This window comes from Phyllobates terribilis, unplaced genomic scaffold, assembly GCF_046119375.1.
Source record: "Phyllobates terribilis strain yellow unplaced genomic scaffold, ASM4611937v1 Scaffold_4__5_contigs__length_816908805, whole genome shotgun sequence".
NCBI lineage: Eukaryota > Metazoa > Chordata > Amphibia > Anura > Dendrobatidae > Phyllobates > Phyllobates terribilis.
In genome coordinates, this window is record NW_027362764.1 from 603,253,129 (window position 1) to 603,279,955 (window position 26,827).

Below are 26,827 nucleotides of genomic sequence, written 5' to 3' on the forward strand. Positions count from 1 at the left end.
CTGCAACATTGCAATAAAATGCAATAACAAGTGATGAAAAAATCATATCTACCCCAAAATGGAATCAATAAGCAAGTCAGCTCGGTGAGCAAAAAATAAGCCCTCACCCGGCCCCAGATCCCGAAAAATGGAGACGCTACGGGTCTCGGAAAATGGCGACTTTTTTTTTTTTTGCAAACTTTGAAATTTTTTCACCACTTAAATAAAAAAGAACCTATACATGTTTGGTGTCTACAAACTCGTATATTACCTGGGGAACCATAATGGTGGTCAGTTTTTGCATTTATTGAACATGGTAAAAAATAACTCGAAAAAACAATTGTGGAACTGCACTTTTTTGATAATTTCACCGCACATTTTTTTTCCCATTTTCCAGTACACAGTATGGTAAAACCAATGGTGTTGTTCAAAATTACAACTCTTCCCGCAAAAAAACAAGCCCTCACATGGCCATATTGACAGAAAAAATAAAAAAGTTATGGCTCTGGGAAGAAGAGGAGCACAAAATAAAAACGCAAAAATGGAAAAACTCAAGGTGGTTAAGGGATTAAAGTCATTATTGACTAGATCCAATTATCCTTGTATTCTTATAAATGTCCAGTATCTTTGAATATGTTATATCCTCTTCCCCGCCTGTGCTCTCTGCCCAACCAGCAAATTCCTACAGCTATCACGCTCATTCATTACATTCTGTCTTCCAAGACTTCTCTTATGCTGCAGTTATTCTCTGGAATTCTCACGTTTTATGTCATCAAACTAAATCCTAGTAAACAGTTATAGGTTTGCCTTGAAAATTACATTTCTAGTGGAATGCTTATGCCACATTATTTTATTGCAGCTACTGTATGTCTATGATCCACATACAGCCTTATTTATATGAACACTGTTGTTTTTGGCACTATTGTTATTATATTAATAATTAATAATGAAATAATGCTTCCCTCCATTACCTGATTTACCTTTTACAATTATGTGCTATGCAAAATCAGAAGCAATCGCATTGCAAAGAGCGGATTTCTGCTGCAAAGATCTGCAGTGCTCCATTTATGTTGCAGATTTCAACTGATAGGGCACGGTCCTACGAGTGAATAACACGACCAAGAGCTGTCCGATGTTTTATTGGATAGCGCTCAGCCCAATGTTATACTAGGGGCTGATCTGCAATAATTTTATCTTGCCGATTCGACATGAGAAAATAATTGCAGCATGCTGCGAGTGCATCCGCTAATCGGACCGCACGTACCCATACAAGTCTATGGGTGCATGTGAAACATTGGACTGCACTCGGACGTCATCTGAGTGCAGTCCGATGTACTCACAGAGTCAATAGAGAAAATTACGTTCACCTTCTTTGCACCTGTGCTGTGATTTTCTCATACAAGAGAATCAGATCACACTCATATGACAATCGGCCCGATTCTCTCGCAAGGGAATATATGCCAGTGTGAGCATACCTGTAGTGTTATATGCAGCAGTTTAGAATGGAGCCTAATCTCTTCACACAAATTCTCATTAATTAAGCAATAATACCACCAAATGGTAAAAAATTTCGATTTAGAAGTTATTGGATAATAACTAGTGATGAGTGCAAGTGCTGGTTACTCGAGTTTGCCGAGGGTGCTCGGGTATGCACCAAGTATCGCGGGTGCTCGAGTGACATGTTCGAGTCTCCGCGCCCGCATGTTTCGCAGCTGATAGACACAAAACATGCAGGGATTAGATAATTTACATGGGCAATCCCTGCATGTTTTGTGGGTGTCTAACAGCTGCAAAACATGCAGGCTCGTGGACTCTAACATCTCACTCGAGCACCCGCGATACTCGGAGCATACCCGAGCACCCCAGCAAACTCCAGTTAGAGAACTTACGCTCATCACTATTTATAAGCAAACCATAATCATGAGAACCTTTTGATGGACACTCAACTGTAACTACAAGAGACTCAGCTACATGTCATTTACAATCTATACAAAATTTGGAAATAATGTCCTAAGAGACCAGGTCATCACAGGGATGTATCTGAACTGATAGGATGAATATATATATATATATATATATATATATATATATATATATATATCCTTTCATTCAATTTTGTGAATTGAAATGTGTTCAATTCATTTTTTTCTGGCTTCTGATACAGAATGTATTTCTTTGATGCCATTCATTTTCTCCAGTCCATCGTTGCTGATTCAGATAAGGAGTTGGAGCTATCGCTGACCCATATTAATGCTTTAATGTGTTCCAGCAGCTCAGCATTGACCACTGTGGTGCTGGATGTCGCGGCATCTTTAACATCTGCAGTCTCATCATTCTTTCATGACCTTCTTTTCTGCCATTTGAACCAAATGAATGTAAGGTCTACAGCACAAGGTGTTTTTCATGTGGATCACTGAGTCACAGCCTTAATATGTACTCAAGCTTGTCTTTAATAACTACTTAATCTTCATTATACCTGTTATACTGCGAGTACGTGGCATGCCTCCATCATCCACAGCTCTCAAAGAGTGTTTTAGGTTTTATGTAAATAAATCATAATCTTTTTATATAGGAATGTTATGCAACGATCTCCTATTGCTGTTAGTAAATGGGAACATTATTGTTCAAATCTAGAGGCAAAAAGCAGAGAGTTTATAATAATTGTATTCACTCAGAATTGCCGACACATAATATACTTGCATAAAAAACTCTAAATCCCCCTTCATTTCTTACTGCAACACCCGGGTTCTAGTCCCTTGCTGCCCATGGGTCTGCTGTTTTTGAAAATAGATACCGTGTCCACTACATCTTTAAACCCCTCCTTTTTAGGCTAATAATTTAAACCCCTCCTTTTTGGGCTAAAAACTTGGTTTCAGTAAACATTTTGCACCATTTGGCTTTTATAGCATTTGTTTCTTTTCACATTGCTGGCTTCAGGATTAGTTAAATAAGAATCTGTCAGTGAGCTGCTTCTGATAAGTAGTTTGTAACTCTTTTTATTTAAGTCGAGCTGAACTATGATGTGTTCACAGATTAGCAGAGAAGAGCTCAGAAATAGACCGGTAAAAGAAATACAAACTCCCTGTCATAACAAACTCACTGACAGGTTCTTTGCGAATTGATTCTCTAGCCTGCAACGGGAAGAGAAACAAAAAGCTTGTAAAAGCCAAATGGTGAACATTTTTTAATAAAACCCAGTTGCAAAAACAATGTTTAGCCCAAAATAAGTACATTTAAGTTACAAAATGTCCCTGAAGGTGTGACATCCTTTAATATGGCTGCAGTCAAGTGATGTACACTATTTCCCCGGCTTCTGTACCTCTGCTGAAAGCTCACAGTTTCTGCACAGATACAGGCAGGAGAATCTCCTGTGTCTGCAAATAAGCTAAACTAAATATGATGTGCCTTAAAAATAATGAAAATGACAAATAAAGTATTTAATCAGGGTGAAGATGACGGTATTTTTGGTCAGAGTGCGATCCAACAAAATATCGTATCACACTCAGACCAATGCTATTCTGTGGGTCTGAGTCTGTCTGAGAAAAAATCACAGCATGCCTGGGTTTCATCTCATATTTGGATAACACTCGGCCATGCAAGTTAGAGAGCATGGAAAACATCGGACTGCACTTGGATGTCATCTAAGTGCAGTTGGATTTCAACGGACTGACAGAATGGAGAAATGGAGAAGATGGAGAAATTTTTTTTTCTTCATCTTCTCCTCATCTGAGAGAATCGGATCACACTATGATCACACTCTGATCAGAATTTGATCACAGTGTGACTTTCATAATCGACCCTATTCTCTTGGATGAGAGAAAATACGCTCATCTGCACGAGACCTAATAGACAGTTAAAGATGATATTATTACATATGTGTTATCCAATTGAGAAAAAATGTTATTTTTCAAATTAGTGAGCAAAGTTTCAGTCGGACGTGGCCTGTCATATTGTATTTAGAACAGCTGGACGTGGTATAAGGATCCTCTGCTCCTTACCGCAGCTCACTCAGACTCCACACCATACAGGGCTGTGTCTGCCCAAACTGCAATTCACTAATTTGGAGTTAAAAAATGGACACTTGGAATATATTTAATATCACATTAGGCTCCTTATTACCACGATTCAATAAATCATCAGCTTGTCACATATCTAACTCCTGGATGGCTTTGGATACTTACTCTGAAATATCACGTGATATTCAGCCCACATGGGACAGACCATATTAATAATCTGCAGTACTGGATTTATACACAGATTTCTAAATATATTTGGAAAAATAAAAAAATTTAAATCTGGGCAACATTTCACCACCTTTTTTTTTCTAAATTGGTTTTGTTATACCTGCATGTTGTAATTAGTCATTGAATTTCCATTCTCTGTATAAATTATCACAGAGATGTGGAAGCCATGCCCTTTAATTTGCAATTAGGAAACTGTAATAACAAAGTGAGAGCATTTTAAACTGGCAGAAACCCACATTACAAAATGGACTGACTGCACGGATTAGTATACACTATATTATAAGTACATTATTGATCAACTTGAAAAAAAGACAGAAATCAATGTTGATCAAAATCAGTGTTTCCAAATCCCCAGAGAAATGTTATACGTTAGATACCGGTCTGACGCCTCTCATCCAGCCAAACCAGAACTCACACTTTACACTGATGAGGGGCAGTACCCCGAAACACAGTGTCTGCAAATTGAGTTTCTGGTTCTGGCTTATATCCTAAGTCATGTGATAAGAGTCGTTAAAGGGTCACTATTGACTTTTAGGCTTGCTAATTCCTGTAGGTGGCACTAGAGTTATCGTCCTCTTCCTCTCTGAAGAGACAATTTGCATATTTCCCAGAGGAGCATTGCGGCTTTAAAAGTCTCCTCACTGTGACATGCTTAACACGTCACTCTCCGCAAGGAGAAATGTTACTCCTTAGATACAAATCCCTGTCCTCACGACCCCAACACATCATGTTTTCAGGATCTCTTTAGTATTGCACAGGCGTGGGAACAGGTTTCTGATGCCTCAATAATAATTCCATCACCTGAGTAATACTAAGGAAATCCTAAAAACATGATGTGTTGGGGGCCGTGAGGACACGGTTTGGGAAACACTGATCTAGATTAAGGCAAAAAAACAAAACCTGTGAGGAGACTGCTAATTTGTTAGGGGAACAATCCTTTCCAACTCCAAATGTGATGAGCATAATAAGGCTATGTTCACACATTGCGTTTTTTCAGGGCTTTTTTTCTGCAGCAAAATATGATCTCTTGCCAGGAAGGTTTGTTCAGGATTTTGCTTGTTTCTTTGCTGCGCTTTTGGTGTGTTTTTTGCTGGGTTTTTTCACTGTCATTTTGTCTCTTTATGCATGTACATAAGGTTCAGTGAAAAAAAAATCTCATTCTATTTCATTAGGTTTTGGCACCAAAAACACTAAGAAAACTGACACCTGCGTTTTTGGTGCGTTTTTTTCACCACCCATTACTTCCAATGGGTGAAAAACACTGAAAAAAACGCTGAAAGAAGTGACATGCTCTATTCTGCAAAAAAACATGCAAAGCACAAAATACTGATGAAACAAAAAAAAAGTGTGCATGAGATTTCTGGAATCTCATAGACTTTGCTGGTGCTGTAAAAGGCAGCTGAAAATTTGCATTAAAAAAAGCGCTGAAAAGACGCAATGTGTGAACATAGCCTTAATCTCCAATACAATGAAAGACAAAAGCTGTGGATATTACACCTGCCACACTGCCATGCATATCAGATATGCATACAGAATAATGTACAATATTCCAAAATGTACTGATAAATATACATATAAGTTGCCCAAACTGTTTATACTGAGACAATGCAAATTTAATAGAATTAGATTTAAAGTGGACAGACTGGAAATTTGCATAAATGCAAATTAGACCTCATGATTAGCAAAAATAAGAATAGCCTTAGGCAACATGCATATGTGCCTGTAATATGTCAGCATTGACAAGAAATGGCACTGGAAACTGATGTCTGACATGTGCCTTCTTGTACGGCCTGAATGCATAGCAAACTCACTCTAGGGGGGTCATGCCATATTAATCCAGAAAATAAGATTGCAAAACAAGGTTAGATGTGTAAGCAGTGGTGTGCTTAGAAGAGAGGGGTCTCATAGCCAAGGTCACAGTGGGCCCCATTAATATAGGCTTAGGGCCTAGTGTTTGTTTCATCCTATCTTGGCCACCTTTCTTTAAGAGCCCTATCGCAGAGACATGGTCTTCATCTACGGTTTATATGTATTTTATGGCAATAATTATGACATGGTCAACATATTTTCTAACATATGCATATCACTTGTGTCAATGATCAGTATCCAATAGGATTTTATTTGGAGATGATTAGGATGTGCCATCAACTAGGGTTGTATACGTGCTGGCCATATAAATGGTGCTTCTCCAGAAGGTCCCTCCAGTCTATTGGGTCCTTTTACTAATCAGTGATGTATTCTTGATTTTCATGACTGTAGCCATCCATCATGTTCATGGTTATCCCTTCTCTCCCTGTAATTCTTCAAAGCATAATTATCTCGTTCAGCGAGAATCTTCTCCTACTGAGATACATTATTAATTCTGGTGTGCTGTGAAGTGCTGTGCCATTGTTATATGGTAGTGTGTCGAGGACTGTATCGCACGACATGATGCACAGCTGTTGGGGAATGCGGTGTAGACGTCTTATATGCCTGAGCACTTTGTGGCCGGAAAAAAAAATAGTAAAATAATAACAGAGTGCTGGGAAAATTCTTATACCAAATTAAACAAAAAGTACTGGGCATTTATAAACTTTCCAGTAAGTTCATAGAAGATTTCGTCTGATTGGTACTTTGAGGGTTCTTTGGTTTGGTTCTAACTTTATTTGGTGACTGTAAATGTTCACCCTTAAACACCATTTTGACTTTTTTATGCAAAGAGATGTAAAATCCTGTGTTGACATTGCCCTTCAGTGACATAACACTAAATAATACAATTCTAAAGGCCAGCATACAGGCTGTCAGTCAAGCAGGAGGAGGGAGCTATGGGTGGGGAATAGAGCTGGAGTGACAGAGGCTTCAGATATTCAGCCTCATTTGCGTATCAATTCAAATGCTGATTTCTCAGTAACAGAGGATGGGACTGGCCATATAAAAGGTATTGCTGGACTTGGCTATGAAAGACCTACATGCACATATAAATAGTTTGAGGGTGAAATTCTGTTGACAGATTCCCTTTAATGAAAAGTCTATACAAGGGATTTGTAGGTCCATATAAAAAACAAGCTTCTACTGATGTAAATACATATTAATAACTAAATCTGCATCATGTCACGGGTGTGTTGCCACGAAGATCGTCACGAGTACACAGCCTGACTTCTCGCAGCTGACTTGTTGGTGCTTTGTGTTTTCTCGGCAGTGTAGGAGTTAATTCTCTCTCTCTCTGGGCTAGCTTAGGTCCAGCCTCGCCCAGCTGCAATCAATGCTTCTTTAGTGAGACTCCTTTATATTCCTGCAGGTCTGTTTGGGAGGTGTCGGTGAAAGCTTTTCATTCAGACTTACAGAGCGGATCGTGGTGTTTGGAGTTGCTGAGATAAGTGTATTTGGAAGTGTGTTTTCCCTTTCCTCGCTTTATCATTTATCTCCTTTCCCGTTGGTGTTCCCTCTGTTGTAGTTGTTTAGAAGTTGTATGCAAGGTGGTTTTGGTTTTTCCCTTGTACTGTCTCGTTCGTCTAAATACTGTGTGTGGGCATATTATTTCTGGTTCCCTATTGTTGTGATCGGGGTCCTTCTCAGGACTAGATTACTTAGGTGCAGGGATCCTCAGAAGGTAGGGGTTACGCTGGCGGCCTGGACCTCTGTACCTTTAACAGTACCTCCAGGATGAGGGATTAGTCAGGGCCCCAGCTTAGGGTCAGCTTAGGCCCCCTACCTCCAGTATTCTGTGACAGTGTGACATTTTCACCGACCATCTTAGTTTTTCTCCAGCTACCATGGATCCAGTAGCCGGTCTAGCTCGGCAGTTGCAGAGTTTGTCCATGGGGCTGGCGGACGTTAGGTCCAAGGTTTTGCATCCTCTGGAGCAAGCCGGACCAGAACCTAAAGTAGCTCTCCCTGACAGGTTCACTGGGGGGCGGGACAAGTTTTTTGTTTTCCGGGAGGCATGCAAATTGTACTTTCGGCTGCGGCCTCGGTCATCGGGCAGTGAAGAACAAAGGGTGGGAATTGTCATCTCGCTCCTACAAGGGGACCCACAATCTTGGGCGTTCTCTCTTCCCCCAAGCTCCCCGGTTCTCCAGTCAGTGGATAGGTTTTTCGCTGCTCTGGGACTCGTATATGATGACCCAGATCGGATCTCCCTTGCTGAGTCTAAGTTACGTAGGATTCAGCAGGGAGATCGTCCGGCGGAGGAATTCTGTTCGGAGTTCCGTAGGTGGGCCACGGACACCCAGTGGAATGACCCGGCTCTTAGGAGCCAGTTTTGTCATGGTTTATCCGACAAATTACAGGATGTGTTGGCACAGTATGACTCTCCCGCGTCACTGGAAGCCGCTATGGCCCTTGCTATTCGCGTTGACAGACGGCTTCGGGAGAGGTGCGGGATAACTCTACCCCCTGTAATGTCTCCACCTCCTACAAGGTCCCCTCATATGGTGGTTCCCCTGGTCAGTCCGGAGGAGCCTATGCAATTAGGAGGGACATCATTTCGGGGAAGGGGACCGGTGGTGCGCCATAAGACAGGAAGGTGTTTTCTCTGCGGGAAAAAGGGACATTTTATTGGGGGGTGTCCATCCCGTCCCTTGCAGAGTAAAGAGTCGTCGAAAAAACTGTTGATCCCAGGTTGTGTGGTGGACGGCAATCTGGGAGTAGGTATTTCGTCCCTAGGTTCGTCTCAGTTTCTCGTACCGGCGGAGGTGGTGGTGGGTACGAGAACTGAGAGGATATCTGTTCTTCTGGATAGTGGGGCCGGGGCTAATCTGGTTGATGCTCGGTTTGCCCGGGTTCAAGGTATGCGATTGAGTGAGTTGGCTAAACCCATCCCCATATTCTCGATCGATGCCAGACCTCTCGGTCAGGGAAGTTTTTTGCAAGCTGTGCATGGCGTAAAACTTCAAGTGGGGGCAATACATAAAGAACTGTTGTCTTGCTACGTGTTGGAGGGTCTTCCCACTCCTATAGTGTTGGGCCTTCCTTGGTTAGCTAAGCATAACCCGGTTATTAATTGGCAAACCAGAGAGATAAGCCAATGGAGTAAATTCTGTAATAAAAACTGCATGAACACGGTCATCGGTGCGGTTACTCCTTGGGTCTTACCTCCATTTCTGGCGGACTTTGAGGATGTATTCTCGGAGAATGGGTGTCAGGAACTACCTCCTCATCGCGTGTATGACTGTTCTGTAAAACTGCTCCCTGAGGCCAAGTTACCTAAAGCTAGGTTGTATAACCTTTCTGGTCCTGAGAGGCAGGCCATGAAGGATTATATTTCTGAAAGTCTGGCTAAGGGGCATATTAGACCTTCATCTTCTCCGGTGGCCGCGGGGTTCTTCTTTGTTAAGAAGAAAGATGGAGGCCTACGCCCTTGCCTGGATTTCCGTGAACTTAATCGGATTACGGTCCGAGATCCGTATCCGCTCCCACTTATTCCCGATCTCTTTAATCAGATCGTGGGCGCCAAATGGTTTTCTAAGTTGGATCTCAGGGGGGCGTACAATCTGATTAGGATGAAGGAGGGGGATGAGTGGAAGACGGCTTTTAACACTCCGGAGGGGCATTATGAGAACCTTGTCATGCCATTCGGTCTGACTAATGCCCCGGCGGTGTTTCAACACTTTGTTAATGATATTTTTCGCCACCTGGTGGGACAGTTTGTTGTCATATATCTGGATGATATCTTAATTTACTCGCCGGATCTGGTGTCTCATCAGGAGCACGTTAGACAGGTGTTACAGATCTTGCGGGATAATAAACTGTATGCCAAGTGGGAAAAGTGTGTGTTCGCCGTACAGGAACTCCAGTTTTTAGGCTTCCTGGTTTCAGCGTCCGGTTTTCGTATGGACCCTGGGAAAGTGCGGGCAGTTCTTGAGTGGGATCGGCCGGAGAATCTTAAGGCACTACAACGTTTCCTGGGGTTTGCTAACTATTACCGGAAGTTCATTCGTAATTTCTCGTCCATGGTTAAGCCTCTCACAGACATGACTAAAAAGGGGACGGATTTTTCTAGGTGGTCTGACAAGGCTTGTCAAGCATTCTCCTCCTTGAAAAAATGTTTTGCCTCGGCACCCATACTCATTCAACCTGATGCGTCTCAGCCATTCTTTGTAGAGGTAGACGCTTCCGAGGTACGGGTGGGAGCAGTATTGTCACAGGGTTCGTCCCCTGGTAAGTGGCATCCGTGCGCCTTTTTCTCTAAAAAATTGTCGTCCGCTGAGAGGAATTACGATGTCGGCAATAGGGAACTCTTGGCCATTAAGTTAGCTTTTGAGGAGTGGCGCCATTTTTTGGAGGGGGCAGTTCATCCGGTCACCGTCATCACCGATCACAAGAACCTGCTATATCTGGAGTCCGCTAAACGTCTGAATCCCAGACAAGCTAGGTGGTCATTGTTTTTTACCAGGTTTAATTTCGTCGTTACATATCGTCCTGGGTCTAAAAATGTAAAGGCGGATGCCTTATCTCGTAGTTTCCCTGGGGCCGGGAATACGGACGACCCGATTCCTATTCTTCAGGAGGGGGTGGTGGTTTCGGCAGTATGCTCTGAGCTGGAGGAGGAGATATTGGAGGCTCAGGGAGACGCCCCTGTTGGACCTCCGGGGAGACTGTTCGTTCCAGATCAGTTGCGACAAAAGGTGATCGAGGCACACCATAACTCAGTTTTTGCAGGACACCCGGGGAGTAAAGCAACTGTGGATCTCCTCTCGCGTCGGTTTTGGTGGCCTAACTTACATAAAGAGGTGGTAACTTTTGTCGCGTCCTGTGGGGTTTGTGCGCGCTCTAAGACCTCACATACCCGTCCGTCTGGGGCCCTCTTACCTTTGAAGATCCCGGAGCGTCCTTGGACTCATCTGTCTATGGACTTTATTACTGACCTCCCTCCGTCTTCGGGTAAAACGGTCATACTCGTTGTAGTGGACAGGTTCAGCAAGATGGCACATTTTATCGCTCTTCCGGCTCTCCCTAATGCTAAAACTCTTGCGCAGGTGTTCATTGGGGAGATTGTGAGGCTTCACGGGGTACCCTCCGAGGTGGTGTCTGATCGGGGGTCTCAGTTTGTGTCCAAGTTCTGGAAGGCGTTTTGTGCACGGCGGGGGATGCATTTGTCATTCTCGTCGGCTTTTCATCCTCAGACCAATGGTCAGACGGAACGTATGAACCAGAGCTTGGAGACATATCTTCGGTGTTTTGTGTCCGAGAACCCGGAGGACTGGGCTTCTTTCCTACCTCTGGCAGAGTTTGCTCTCAATAATAGGCGGAGCGAGTCCACTGGTAAGTCCCCGTTTTTTGGGGCATATGGTTTTCACCCCCAGTTTTGTACTTTCAGTAGGGGGGGCTCTTCGGGGGTTCCGGAGGAGGAACGATTTTCCTCATCTCTCGCTTCAGTATGGAGAGGGGTGCTGAAGAATCTGAATACTATGGGGAACCGATACAAACGTATGGCTGATAGGAGGAGAGTGTCTGGTCCGGACCTAAGTGTGAACGATCAGGTATGGTTGTCTACCAGGAATATTAAACTTAAGGTTCCCTCCTGGAAACTGGGTCCCAGGTTCATCGGGCCGTACAGAATCAGTTCTGTTATTAATCCGGTGGCATTCCGTCTTGACCTCCCCCCTACGTTTAAAATTCACAACGTGTTTCACAGATCATTGCTTAAGAGGTATGTGGCGCCGGTGGTACCGTCACCTTTACCTCCCCCTCCTGTGGTTGTCAATGGTAACTTGGAGTTCCAGGTATCGAGGGTCATTGATTCACGCTTTAATCGCCGGTCCCTTCAGTACTTGGTTCATTGGAAGGGGTATGGTCCTGAGGAGAGGATGTGGGTTCCTGCGTCGGATATTAACGCAGACCGATTAGTTCGGGCCTTCCACACGACTCACCCGGATAAACCTGGCCCTGAGGGTCCAGAGGCCCCTCGTAGAAGGGGGGGTACTGTCACGGGTGTGTTGCCACGAAGATCGTCACGAGTACACAGCCTGACTTCTCGCAGCTGACTTGTTGGTGCTTTGTGTTTTCTCGGCAGTGTAGGAGTTAATTCTCTCTCTCTCTGGGCTAGCTTAGGTCCAGCCTCGCCCAGCTGCAATCAATGCTTCTTTAGTGAGACTCCTTTATATTCCTGCAGGTCTGTTTGGGAGGTGTCGGTGAAAGCTTTTCATTCAGACTTACAGAGCGGATCGTGGTGTTTGGAGTTGCTGAGATAAGTGTATTTGGAAGTGTGTTTTCCCTTTCCTCGCTTTATCATTTATCTCCTTTCCCGTTGGTGTTCCCTCTGTTGTAGTTGTTTAGAAGTTGTATGCAAGGTGGTTTTGGTTTTTCCCTTGTACTGTCTCGTTCGTCTAAATACTGTGTGTGGGCATATTATTTCTGGTTCCCTATTGTTGTGATCGGGGTCCTTCTCAGGACTAGATTACTTAGGTGCAGGGATCCTCAGAAGGTAGGGGTTACGCTGGCGGCCTGGACCTCTGTACCTTTAACAGTAACTCCAGGATGAGGGATTAGTCAGGGCCCCAGCTTAGGGTCAGCTTAGGCCCCCTACCTCCAGTATTCTGTGACAGTGTGACACATCACATGTTTGACCTAAATGTTATTTCATATTAAAAGTTGGATATTCACTTACTTGCTCTGTCTCCAGATAAAACAGTACATTTGTAGACAGATAGATAGCAATGTGCCTTATAGTTCATATAAAAAAAACAGAAGTTGATCCAAAAGTAAATGCTACTCCAATGTCAACCACACAGAGGTGCGTGGAACATGATGCGCCTGGACCCTAATGCAAGATCTTTAACAGCGACCCCACTCCAGACAACACTTTTAAAGGATTATTTACATCTGATCTCCAATCTCTCATTCTTTATGACTGAGACAGTAACCTCTCCGTCCAGCACTAACCACAGGAGATGAAGCTGAGAAAACAGTGGAGAGCGGCTGAGCTACGCTGATTAGTAACTCCAATAGAAATGAATGGCATAGTGAATGGCTGAGATGGAAATAACCCTTCAACTTTTAGTCGCTTGGGGCTCATTGGACCCTAACCGAGTTTGTTTTGATTATATTTCCGCAAGTATGGAAGGAATATAACAGTCCGTTTTGGTAGTTTCCTAGCTCAGGCGCGGCACCCTTCCCAGCGGCATCGACTACATGTGCCACAGCAAGGTTCACGCGACCAATAATGTAAGTATTTTGGCGCAACTGAATGTTAATACCAGTCTCTTCTTCTGTGGCACAATAGCCTTAATAAGGTAGTCAAGCAAGAACAGATGATCACGTAACCACGAGATAGGTGACTACTAGATCAGTAGGGGTCTCCTGCTTAAATAGAACAGTGGCTGAACATGAGCACTGTCACTCCATTCACTCAATGAAACTGCTGGAGATAGCCAGATGTTGTGTTTGGCTACCTCGTGCCGTCTCATAGAGAATGAATATAGTGGCCGAGGATCGTTCTTTGGAGAGGTGATAACTTGTTCTTACTGTAATGCCCATGTAAAGCCCAAATCTAGGAACACACAGACCCACACTTTCTCATATACCTACACTCAGTTTTCTTTCTTCTCCTAAAGTGGGTTCAGCTTTTACAAAACCACATACATTTACTGCACTGTATTTGGCACATTAGTGTAAATTCTCCAACTGCCGTGGTTTGCAAAAATCCCGTTCTTGCCTCATTCTGACCAACTTGAATATGCATGTAATATTCATTACACTTTCATTACACTGCCAGACTCCCACTCTTCTAACTTCACCCTTAATTGCCAAATTGACGAGAAGGGTAATGATGCACACACTCCTGATGCAGTATGTCCTCAATGATGGGACTGGAGAAGTAGTATAATTTATATAACATGTTTTAGGCATTTTGAGTGCAGCCATTGCTACAGCACAGCTCACATCCATCAGAGCCCGGCAATGTCACTGTCACTTTTCACATTTCCTCATTCTCATTTCTAAAGGCAGATGAAATGTACAACTAAGGCTAACTGGCCACAGGCCGGCTACAACAAGTTCTGTGCGGTGTAACCAGGGCCTTCTCTTATGGGGCAGATAAGAGGAGAAAGCATAGGTTCCAAGCAGGGCTGTGGAGTCGGGGTCATGGAGTCAGAGTCAGAGCCCATTTTTGTGGAGTCGGAATAAAATGGACTGACTCCAACTCCTAAAATATATAATAAATTGGGTGCAGTAGTTCAATGCAGTTTGCGGGGAATATTTTTTCATAAGAATTTGGGAAAGTTATGAAATGTCCTATAAATGTCTGTCCTATTCCTGATCTAAGGGTCTGGACTTTTAGCTGAGATGAATCTGTGCTACAGTAAATTTATCACTTAAACATGAGCCATGTATGAGGGAGTCGGAGTCGGTGTCATGGAAATTGAGGAGTCGGAGGTTTGGCTTACCGAATCCACAGCCATGGTTCCAAGCATGAGCATAACTAAGAGGTGCAGTCGCAGGGGCAGTATAGAAGACTCACCAGTCAATCTTCTCCTCTGCTGTTCTTCCAGAAATTCCAGAAGGTGTAAGACTTTTGACCGTGTGTCTATGATATCATCAAATGTCCTGCTTCTTTTCTAACTTCAGAAACTGCACTGATAATGCAGGACTGCTATTATCAGTGCAAGTTGTTTTTTAAGGCAGGTGGCCAAGAGACTAACCAGTCCATCAAACCTCCAACAGTGTAGGAATTCCCTTTGGCCCATGTGAAAAGAGCACTACAATTAAACAGTTGCTATAGTTGGCGGTACTGTTGAAGCGTTTGCATTGAGTCGCGCAAGCTTCAAGTTACGTCACTAGTTCCAAGGTCCCTGAACTAGGAAAGTCGATCTCACTAATTTAAAAAGGGTTTTCCCCTCCATTTTAGGGCAAAGGAAGCCCTCTCTGACCCCAGCTAGATTTCAGCAATGCCGCAATCTTGGAGAATATACAGTTTTCATTGCTGCAGAGCAATGTAATTGCTAATACGAAAGGATTTGCTATAGTCATGAGATCCGTTCTTTACCCTCACACAAGCTGCTGATCGACAGATTTATTTATTTCATTGCATAGGGAGAAGATGTCATTGCTGGAAAACGGGTGTCACTACATAATCGTGGAGACAGATTCCTTTTAATGCAATTACTATATGGGGGGGTGACCTGTGCACAGTATATGGGGGGTGACCTGTGCGCAGTATATGGGGAGGGAACCTGTGCACAGTATATGGGGGGGGGAACCTGTGCACAGTATATGTTGGGGGGGGTGACCTGTGCACAGTATATGGGGGGGGGAAGAACCTGTGCACAGTATATGGGGGGGTGACCTGTGCACAGTATATGGGAGGGGGGGGTGACCTGTGCACAGTATATGGGGGGGGTGACCTGTGCACAGTATATGGGGGGTGACCTGTGCACAGTATATGGGGGGGCGACCTGTGCACAGTATATGGGGGGTGACCTGTGCACAGTATATGGGGGGTGACCTGTGTGCAGTATATGGGGGGTGACCTGTGCACAGTATATGGGGGGGTGACCTGTGTGCAGTATATGGGGGGTGACCTGTGCACAGTATATGGGGGGGTGACCTGTGTGCAGTATATGTGGGGGTGACCTGTGCGCAGTATATGGGGGGGGGTGACCTGTGCGCAGTATGGGGGGGTGGACCTGGATGGAGGACGTGTCTGCAATATGGCGACCTGAATGGAGGACGTGTCTGCAATATGGGGACCTGGATGTGGGACGTGTCTGCAATATGGGGACCTGGATGGGGGACGTGTCTGCAATATGGGGACCTGGATGGGGGACGTGTCTGCAATATGGGGACCTGGATGGGGGACGTGTCTGCAATATGGGGACCTGGATGGGGGACGTGTCTGCAATATGGGGACCTGGATGGGGGACGTGTCTGCAATATGGGGACCTGGATGGGGGACATGTCTGCAATATGGGGACCTGTTCAAAAGGTGTATAGAAAAAAAAATGGTATCACTAAAAATGTCACTTTGTCCTGCAAATAATGCGGCCCCCCAAAATTAAATGTTTTTCCGTGTGCGGCCCATATACCCAGCTGAGTTTGAGACCCCTGATCTATTGTCTATTCCATTTGCACAACAGCATGTGAAATTGATCGTCAATCAGTGTTGCTTCCCATGTGGACAGTTCGATTTCACAGAAGTTTGATCCACTTGGAGTTATATTCTGTTGTTTAAGTGTTCCCTTTATTTTTTTGAGCAGTGTATATATATATATAAGTTTTCCCACCTACAAAGAGTGGAGAGGTCTGCAATTTTTAACAACCTTATATAACTTTATAATTTTATAGATAAATATGTCTGAAATCCACTCACACTCCACAAGGTCCCAGAGTCTTGAGGAAATCAATGACTGCCTTCTGGACATCTGTCAAGTCAGCAGTCTTCCGCATAATTGTGGAGCCTACTGAAACAGACTAAGGGACCTTTCTAAACACTTAGGAAGCCTTTCTTTGTAATGACTCTATATAATATATGAGTTTAACTTTTTGTATTGAAGAACTGAAATAAATTAACTTTTTGATGATATTCTAATTTAGTGATATGCACCTGTATGTGCTGTGTATGTGCATATAGTATAGGCATTATGTATGTATAAATAGCATAGACACCTGGTGATATATAGTTTTCACCTAGCTTTCAGGGAAGGGGTACAGCATCTACATATAAAAATGCCACAGTGCAGATGAGTATTCATAGGAAAGCTGATTTCTGAATATCCGCCAATGTAATCATGTCAGCAATCTCCTAATAAGCAAAAACGTTTTTATATATGGTGACTGGATCATTTATAATAATAATGATCACCGTTATCAGTATACTGAGTGTATCAACCCTTTTTGCTCATAGTAGTAAAAAGACAATTCTACCATTCACAGAGCAAAAGAATAGCACCTGGGGTACGAAGTTATTGGGTCACATCTTATCATGGTAGTAATCACTAAAAGATGATGGGATATGCATAAGAGTTTGCTAACAGCCCAACCATCATGTATTTAATTATTATAATATTATTTTGTATCGGAATCACCATAACAGAAGCAATTGGTTCAGGCTTACTTACCATCTTGTTGACTATGAAGATTCTGCGGACTCTGCATCCTTTCTTCAAGGTTAGAACTGAGGTCGGAGTTTACAGCTGACATCCTGGTGGAGTCGCTCATATCAAATTCATCACTTTCTATAGAACTTTCATCCTGCAGACAACCCAGAGATCACATGGTAAGATGGCAGATTGAAGAAAAATATTCGCCCACCAATTCAGTTCTCCACAACCACATTTACTGCGATACCAGTCAGGCAAGTAATGTCCATAAGAAGAAATGGCCAGAAAAGATATCAATTTATAAAAATCTAATTAGGCAGTGTGGTGACACATATCTGCTGACGCGTTTCAACCGCAAGGTCTTAATCAGAACATGTAGATACAGGAGGGTCGGTGGTGTTTATGGCTGCGCATCTCCATAAGGAACAAGTTTTTGGTATTTTAGATGATATTACCACTTACCACAAACTGGTGGAAGATCTGATTCCAGCTTTTAAAGAGTCATTGAAAAAGCTTCTAATTGATGGTTTTGAGCTTTGTGTCCTAAGCAAAGATGAATCTGAATACTTACTGACAGAACATCCCATTATGGCCATATTTTAAGGCTTACCAAAAATACATAAAAAAAACCTTCCCATCACCTCTTAGCCTGATCATTTGGGGTTCTGGGTTTTTTAAAGTGATACTCAGTGCCTAAGTGAATGATCATTTACAAGAACTGGTTCAAGGTATTCTGGGCTATCTCAAGGATAACCCTAATGTTGGCTGTTTTTGATGACTTTAAGTGGACGGCCAATATGTCATTTTTTTCATTTGACGTCCTGAGCCTATAATCTTCCATTCCACATCTTCTGGCGCTTGCAGCTGTTGCACATTATGTAACTACATATACAGTGACCATACTACGGGAATATAACAATTCTGAATATCAGCAACTGAAGTTTTGCAAGCACATAATTTTATTATGCTTGATAAATCATTTTTCCTGCATATCTAGAGCGCCTAATAGGATCAAAATTCTCACCCTCTTTGGCAAACTTGTATGTGGTATGGGAGGAAATTTACATTCTTTCCCATGATAATCCATATGTTGATTATGTGATCTGCTATGGACATTTCATTGATGATTTATTTGCTCATTGTTTGGAATGACAATGAGACGGCCAAACCGGATTTCATGAAATATATTAATGATAATAACTGTAATTTAAGTTTCACTAATTCTGTTACATCAAATATCTTTTTTTCTGGACTAACAATTAATAGGAGACTCTAATACTAATATGGTCCGTATCACTATGTATAGAAAACCATGTTCAGGAAATATGATCTTGGGAGCAAAAACTTGTTATCACAAACATACCACCTCTGCAATACCACATGATGAAATGGTAAGAGCTAAAAGAATTTTCTCTAACCCCTTCCTTTTCTCTGAACAAAGCAACAACATAAAAAATTGATTAATTGACATGGGATATAACAAAAGATTATTAGATGTTGCGGAAAATAAAGGGAAAAACTTATATGCAAATAATTTCAGTGTGGGAAGAATAGAAATCGCAAAAGAGGTAAACGTTTCTGATATTTATAATAAAAAAGACTATCACTATTTCTGGGGCTGCAAAACACTTCTCCAAGGTTCACGCTGGTTATATTAAAGGGGTTGTCCACTACTCGGACAATCCCTTCTGAATCCCAGTAAAATAACACTCCGGTGCCTATGCCATTTCAGCAGTGTTGGCACTGGCCCTCCCAGGGCTAGCATGACATTGTTATGTCACGTGATCCCTGCGACCATGTCAAGCGATCTCTGTGACCAATCAGCACTGGCATCATTCGATCCTCCTTCGAACAAATCAAGACAACTGGAGGAAGTGAGAGCTACTGTTGCCCTCTCCTCACCTCTGGATGTCAATTACGTCCATAAGAGAGGAGGAAGAAGCCAGTGCTGATTTGCCACAGGGATGGCGTGGCATAACAACGTGTCATAACGTGTCATGCTAGCCCCGGGAGAACCAGTGTCAACACCGCTAAAAGCAGGGCTGTGGAGTCGGTAAGCCAAACCTCTGACTCCGACTTCTCAATTTCCATGACACCGACTCTAACTTCGACTCCACGACTCCGACTCCCTCATATATGGCTCATGTTTAAGTGATAAATTTACTGCAGCACAGATTCATCTCAGCTAAAAGTCTAGACCCTTAGATCAGGAATAGGACAGACATTTATAGGACATTTCATAACGTTCATAAATTCTTATGGAAAAATATTCCCCACAAACTGCATTGAACTATTGTACCCAATTTATTATATATTTTAGGAGTTGGAGTCAGTCCATTTTATGCCGACTCCGATTCCGACTCCACCAAAATGGACACCGACTCCGACTTCACGACTCCGACACCACAGCTCTGGCTAGACTGGCACCAGAGGTGAGAATGATTGTTATTATTTTACTGGTGAAAAATATTAGGATTCAGAAGTGGTTGTCTGCATAGTGGATAACCCCTTTTACTTTTTTTTGTCTTCTTTGAAATATAGAAAGTTAATAAACCCAAATGTGGGGGTGACTGGAGAAAAAGTTTACTAAAGAAAGAGGCATCACGGATAATGAAATTAAATACGAAATGCTCTCAGGGCTTGAATTTTCATGAAGGTGAATTTGATATCTTTAATTTTTAACTTGATTTTCTATCCATTTCTTCTTATGGACATTACTCACCTGGTAAGACACTGTGTCATCTGATGAGAATATTGTGGTATTAAAATGTAACATATGGAAGGATGCTGTGGATTCCTAATGACACAGCAGGTTGGAAGTAAGGATATAGAAATCTAACATTACATAGTCTTCTACAGTTACACTATGCAATATGAAGCATAGCACAAGATAATATATATATATATATATATATATATATATATATATATACACTGTGTGCACAATTATTAGGCAATTTGTATTTTTCATGATTAATGTTATTATTGAGCAACTACAGTGCTGTCGGTCAATCCAAAGGATTAATAAACCTGAATATTTAAGACAGTAAAAGTGAGGTTTTATCTTTCTTAGGAGAATATCTGTGTGTGTATAATTATTGGGCAACTATTAGCGTGCAGAATTATTATGCAACTAAATGAAAAACGTAAATTTTCTCATCTCAATTGTTGATTTCATCTGTTAACCCCTTTACGACCTATGACTTTTAAGTACGTCATAGGTCGCCTCCCCTTCTTTGATGCGGGCTCCGGCACTGAGCCTGAATCTTTTCCAGCTCTTGACAGCTGATCTGATCAGCTGTCATGTGCCTCTAACAGCCGCGGGTGGAATCGAGATCCACCCGCCGCTGTTAACAAGTTAAATTCCGCTGTCAATCTTTGACTGCGGCATTTAACTAGCGCAAACCGGATGCGCATCACAAACCCCACCCATAGGCACCCCTGTCACATGATCGAGGGACGCCAATGGGTTGGCATGACAGCCGAGGGTCTGCAGGAGAACCCTGTGGTTGTCATTGCCGATCTGTTATGAGCAGCGCCCCGTGGCTCGTGTTCATAACAGATGTGCATTTCTGCTACACATAGCAGTGCTATGTGTAGCACAAGCGATCAGATGATTGTCATGAGTCTTCCATCAATGGAGTCTGTGAGTTTCTTAACCCCTTCAAACCCCAAGTGATTTTCCGTTTTTTTTTTCCCTTCTTCCAAAAGTCATAACTTTTTTATATTTTTGTCAATATGGCCATAGGAGGGCTTGTTTTTTGCAGGACAAGTTGTACTTTTAAAAGACACCATTGATTTTACCATATAGTGTACTGGAAAACTGGAAAAATCCAAATGAGGTGAAACTGCAAAAAAAAAGTGAAATTCCATAATTGTTGTTTTGGATCTTTCATTTACCATGTTCACTATATGGTAAAAGTGACCTGGTAATATGATTCTCCAGGTCAGTAAGAGTACGCAGATACCAAACATGTAGTTTATTATTTGTTTAAGTGGTGAAAAAAAATTCAGAAATTTGTATGGAAAAAAAGTTTGTCGCCATTTTCAGAAACACGTAACATTCTCATTTTTTGGGATCTGGGGCCGGGTGAGGGCTTGTTTTTTGTGTGCTGAGCTGACCTTTCTATTGATACCATTTTGGGGTAGATCCGATGTTTTGATCGCCCGTTATTGCAAAGCTGCGTCGACCAAAAAAAACGTGATTTAGGTGTTTTGATTTTTTTTCTCGCTACGCCATTTATCGATTGGATTAATGTACTTTATATTTTCATATAAAAAAAGAGGAACGGTCTAGGAAATACTTATCTGGACAACCTGGAAAGGTGAGGAGATGTACCCTTTCTTTTGGGGTACCTCTTCTCACCTTTCCAGGTTGTCTAGATAAGTATTTCATATGTGTGTGTACTTAGCATTACGCAGATATTACCCATAATCTATTTTGTGTTATTATTGTAGACTCTGCTGTGATCATATTGGCTATTGGCATATATTGTCTACTACTAGTGATGAGTGAGTATGTTCGGTTAACCCTTTCGGCGAGTATACTCAGGTGAGTACTGAGTATCTTCAGCGTACTCGGTGATATGTTTGAATCACTCCCGTGTGCATTTGCGACTGTTTGACAGCTTTAATACATGTGAGGAATGCTTGTTTCTTTTGCATTCCTCACATGTATTAAAGCGGTCAAATACTCGTCGAAAGGGTTAACCGAACATACTCGCTCATCACTATCTACTACAAATCAAGGGTCTTTATTATGGCTTCTGTTGTGCCTGTTTATGCCACAATATGACTTAATTATAAGAAGCAGTTTTGAGTCGTGACATCTTCCACTGGGATTCTGCAGGCATTTTCTTATATTACTTTGCTTCCTGGATTGGTGAGGTCGCTTTCTCACATATCTCCCCATTTTTAAACTTCTTTTATCAGTTTAAATTTTTAATAAAGGTTATTACTATTTATTTATAATAAAGTTACTTTATATTTTGATAGATCGGACATTTATAAACGCAGCAATACCAAAGATGTGGTTTTTTTTTTAATTGTTTTTTTTTTTGTGGGTTTTTTTTATATTTTTTAAAACTTTCTTTTTTTCACTTTGTGCTTTATTTAATAGTTTATTTTTGGAGACTTGAAGCAGCGACAGTCCAATCGCCTGTGCTATACATAGCAGGGACTTGTGATGCGCTTTCGGCAAGCCCGTGGTAAATGCCACTGTCAGTGATTGATCGAGGCTGCGCCCCATCTAGGGGCGCACCCGTTCAGTTGGCACAGCCTTGCTCTATACAAGTGATTGGAGCGAGGCCAGGAGTATGTATAACGCATACATCACCGCTGTGCCCGGCTCGGAAACCAGTGAATCCCCGCAGTGCACAGTGCAAGCGTTGGGTGGATTCAAAAGTCTGCAGTCACACAGAGTGACTGCAGACTTATCATTTTAGACTGGACAACCCATTTACGTAGACAGACAGACAGACAGACAGACAGACAGACAGACAGACAGATAGATAGATAGATAGAATACAGACGTCTGTGAACCATATCCATACAGTACATTACCTCGTCTTGTTGGGAATTTAAGAGCTGCAGTTTCATGTGCTTCATATAAGCCATTGTAATTGGCATATTATAGTCGATCATGCTGGTTACCAGTGTGGGTGGTTTGCCATTATCTGTAGAAAAATAAATTGAAGCGTTGATAATCCATGCATTTATTTTCACTCATATTCACTTTTTTTAAACATTTCAATGTATTTATTATCAGACTGTTGATACAGACTGTCACACAATAACATCCATACCCTAAGTCACGGAGTCGCATGACTTAGGGTATGCTCACACCTGGCGTTTTAACAATGTTTTTGCTGCCTATTTTAAGCAGCCTACTTAATGTGTAAAATAAACTATGTCTTACAGTACCAACATACTTTCTGAAATCTCATGCACATGCTGTATTTTTTTACCGCACTGCTGAACTTTGGCCAAGACGCAGAGTGTTAATTCTTTCAGCGTTTTTGCAGCAATTTCCACCAATTAATTCAAGAAAAACACAAGTAAAAACGCATATGAAAAAGCGACGCAGCGTTTTTGGTGCAGAGAAAAAAAAATAGCAAAAATGCAAAGTGTGAACATAGCCTTACTTGGGACTATTTTTACCCCATTTGCTTGGTTATTGTGTGACAATCACATGTCAGGAAACGTACTAGTATATGTGACTCTTGTACAAGCCAATGCATGTATACTGATTGTAACTGTCAGGTGATAGTGGCTACTGTACACTGCAAAATGTGTGTATAGTCTCCACCGAGAAAAGCCGGAGAAAAGCCAAACCCCATTATAGAGTCATCTGTGCTTTGGTTACTTGAAAGAGTCAGCCCTGTCAAGTAAACTTTCCTACAACCCTCTCCATGTCTGCTCCAATACAATTTATGAAGACATATAAGTGCAGTATACAGCCACGGTATACTGTGTATCCTGACCATTACGTCATTATAACAGTAGTAAGAGTGTGCAAGTATATTGGGTTATTCTCTTACCTTTGTGTTCACCTCCATCTGGATTTAAGTGCATTCTTTTCTGACACTCCGAGCAGCTCATTAGGAATCTTGTCACTGCTTCTCTGGGAAGGAAGGCATATGTCTCTGAAATCTAAAAGAAATAAAACAGACACCATGTAACATCAAGCACCACATTAAGTGAAAATGACAAAATCTGTTTCCCTAGAAAAGAGTAACACGATTAACTCAAGATTATGTATTTTATAGAAGAGAAACATTTTCCTGGAAAATACAAGTGTGAAATTCTAATACCAGAAAACACACACGTAACATGGCCAGAAGGATGGGGACACCACTGTGCTTTGTCCACATGGCATTGGTGCCACATTCATTGTCACGTGGTGCCTAATCAATCCTACAGCCAGACAATCTCCATAGTAGTGATGCAGAGTATCACTATTCCTAGAAATTAATTTGTGACATTAAGGGCATCCCAGCTGTGTTAGAATAAAGTAAAATATCTATCATCTACCTGAGGCCGTCTCAGCAGAAGCTCACAGAACTCGGCACCCAGGTGCAGAACCGATATTAGAAGATTTGAGACCGGGTTCCCATGATAAGTGGCTCACAAGCCAGAAGTCATCAACACACAGTGGCAACAGTCTGATAAAGTGGATTATCCAAACCTCCACCGGGCTTTTTAGAGGACTGAGAGTTCTAGCTGTTAAGCTCTGTAGAGCTGGAATACCCGTTTAGGAAATTTGAACCCCTTAATCCCTGTTAAAGAAATTTTCCAGCCAAATAAAAAGTTGCTTGAATGTGTTTCAAACTGAAAATAACTGAGCTTACTAATATACTGTATTTTATGACAGTTTTACTGATGGCCCAATTTTCCAATCAGTCCCAGGCCCCAGCAGCTCCAATTTATTTATTTATTTTACTCACTTATATAGCGCCATTAATTCCACAGCGCTTTACAGACATTATCGGCGCTGTCCCCATTGGGGCTCACAATCTAGATTCCCTATCAGGTTGTCTTTGGAGTGTGGGAGGAACCCGGAGAACCCGGAGGAAACACACGGGGAGAACATACAGATGTTACAGATGTTGTCCTTGGTGGAATTTGAACCCAGGACCCATTCTGTATTGGTCCCAACATAGGAGAGGGCTTTCTTCCGCCTATGTTGGCACTTGACCAGCGCTGTCAGTGTAGGAGGTTTATTAGTTATCTCAACCCCTTCTTTTGATATATTGAACTGTCATTGCATACCCATCACAAGCCATCACTCATACAGAGAAGAGGAGGAAGCTCTCCCTTGTATCAGGTCAGAAGTAGAAGTGGAGCGGCTGTGACCCGAGGTCATAAGAGGAATCTCGCTATTGTGGAGCTTTCTTAAATAAAGAATGTTAGTAAGTTCTATTAATGTAAACACCTTAAGAAAATGTAAGTGTTACAGTATGCCATTCCAGGGAACTGTGTGCTACTAATATTTTGCTGAATTTAGTGTTAAAGAAGTTAATTGACCTACCTCACAAAGCTCTGAACTAAACCAGTTGAACAACTATGGGATGAGCTGGGACCCTGATTAGTATCCATAATGTATCATCCATCATCAGTGCTTGACCTCAGCAAAGCTATTGTGAATGAATGGATGTGGATTCTAACTATAATGTTGCAAAGTGTACTGTAAACCTCTCCGCCATTGTACTGGCTATTCAAAAGGCAGAGGGAGTTATATATATATATATATATATATATATATATATATACATATATATATATATATATATTAGGGATTCACGCTCTCAGGTAGGCACTAGAGTTCACACAGGCACTGGAATCTCTTGTCAAACAGTGTGAGGTTTATTCAACTCCATAAACTCTTAGGTCTTTAAAGGACAACGACCTTTTCCCGGAACATACAGTACAGACCAAAAGTTTGGACACACCTTCTCATTTAAAGATTTTTCTGTATTTTCATGACTTTGAAAATTGTACATTCACACTGAAGGCATCAAAACTATGAATTAACACATGTGGAATTATATACTTAACAAAAAAGTGTGAAACAACTGAAAATATGTCTTATATTCTAGGTTCTTCAAAGTAGCCACCTTTTGCTTTGATGACTGCTTTGCACACTCTTGGCATTCTCTTGATGAGCTTCAAGAGGTAGTCACCAGAAATGGTTTTCACTTCACAGGTGTGCCCTGTCAGGTTTAATAAGTGGGATTTCTTGCCTAATAAATGGGGTTGGGACCATCAGTTGTGTTGTGCAGAAGTCAGGTGGATACACAGCTGATAGTCCTACTAAATAGACTGTTAGAATTTGTATTATGGCAAGAAAAAAGCAGCTAAGTAAAGAAAAATGAGTGGCCATCATTACTTTAAGAAATGAAGGTCAGTCAGTCCGAAAAATTGGGCAAACTTTGAATGTGTCCCCAAGTGCAGTTGCAAAAACCATCAAGCGCTACAAAGAAACTGGCTCACATGAGGACCGCCCCAGGAAAGGAAGACCAAGAGTCACCTCTGCTTCTGAGGATAAGTTTATCCGAGTCACCAGCCTCAGAAACCGCAGGTTAACAGCAGCTCAGATTAGAGACCAGGTCAATGCCACACAGAGTTCTAGCAGCAGACACATCTCTACAACAACTGTTAAGAGGAGACTTTGTGCAGCAGGCCTTCATGGTAAAATAGCTGTTAGGAAACCAATGCTAAGGACAGGCAACAAGCAGAAGAGACTTGTTTGGGCTAAAGAACACAAGGAATGGACATTAGACCAGTGGAAATCTGTCCTTTGGTCTGATGAGTCCAAATTTGAGATCTTTGGTTCCAACCACCGTGTCTTTGTGTGACGCAGAAAAGGTGAACGGATGGACTCTGCATGCCTGGTACCCACCATGAAGCATGGAGGAGGAGGTGTGATGGTGTGGGGGTGCTTTGCTGGTGACACTGTTGTGGATTTATTCAAAATTGAAGGCATGGCTACCACAGCATCTTGCAGCGGCAAGCTATTCCATCCGGTTTCCGATTAGTTGGACCATCATTTATTTTTCAACAGGACAATGACCCCAAACACACCTCCAG

The 26,827-nt window shown here is 42.1% G+C and overlaps 1 protein-coding gene across 5 annotated transcripts in view; it reads right to left on the minus strand.

Annotated features, from left to right (window-relative positions):
* NOL4 (nucleolar protein 4) overlaps positions 1 to 26,827 on the minus strand; it is a 406,127-nt gene that overhangs the window by 142,809 nt on the left and 236,491 nt on the right. For all 5 annotated transcript variants that reach the window (XM_073679225.1, XM_073679222.1, XM_073679220.1 and 2 more), the window contains exons 3-5: positions 23,779 to 23,890; positions 22,802 to 22,914; positions 17,258 to 17,390 (exon numbers count right to left, since the gene is read on the minus strand). In XM_073679225.1, the coding sequence (XP_073535326.1) occupies positions 17,258 to 17,390; positions 22,802 to 22,914; positions 23,779 to 23,890 (358 nt within the window). The remainder of the gene's footprint in view (positions 1 to 17,257; positions 17,391 to 22,801; positions 22,915 to 23,778; positions 23,891 to 26,827) is intronic.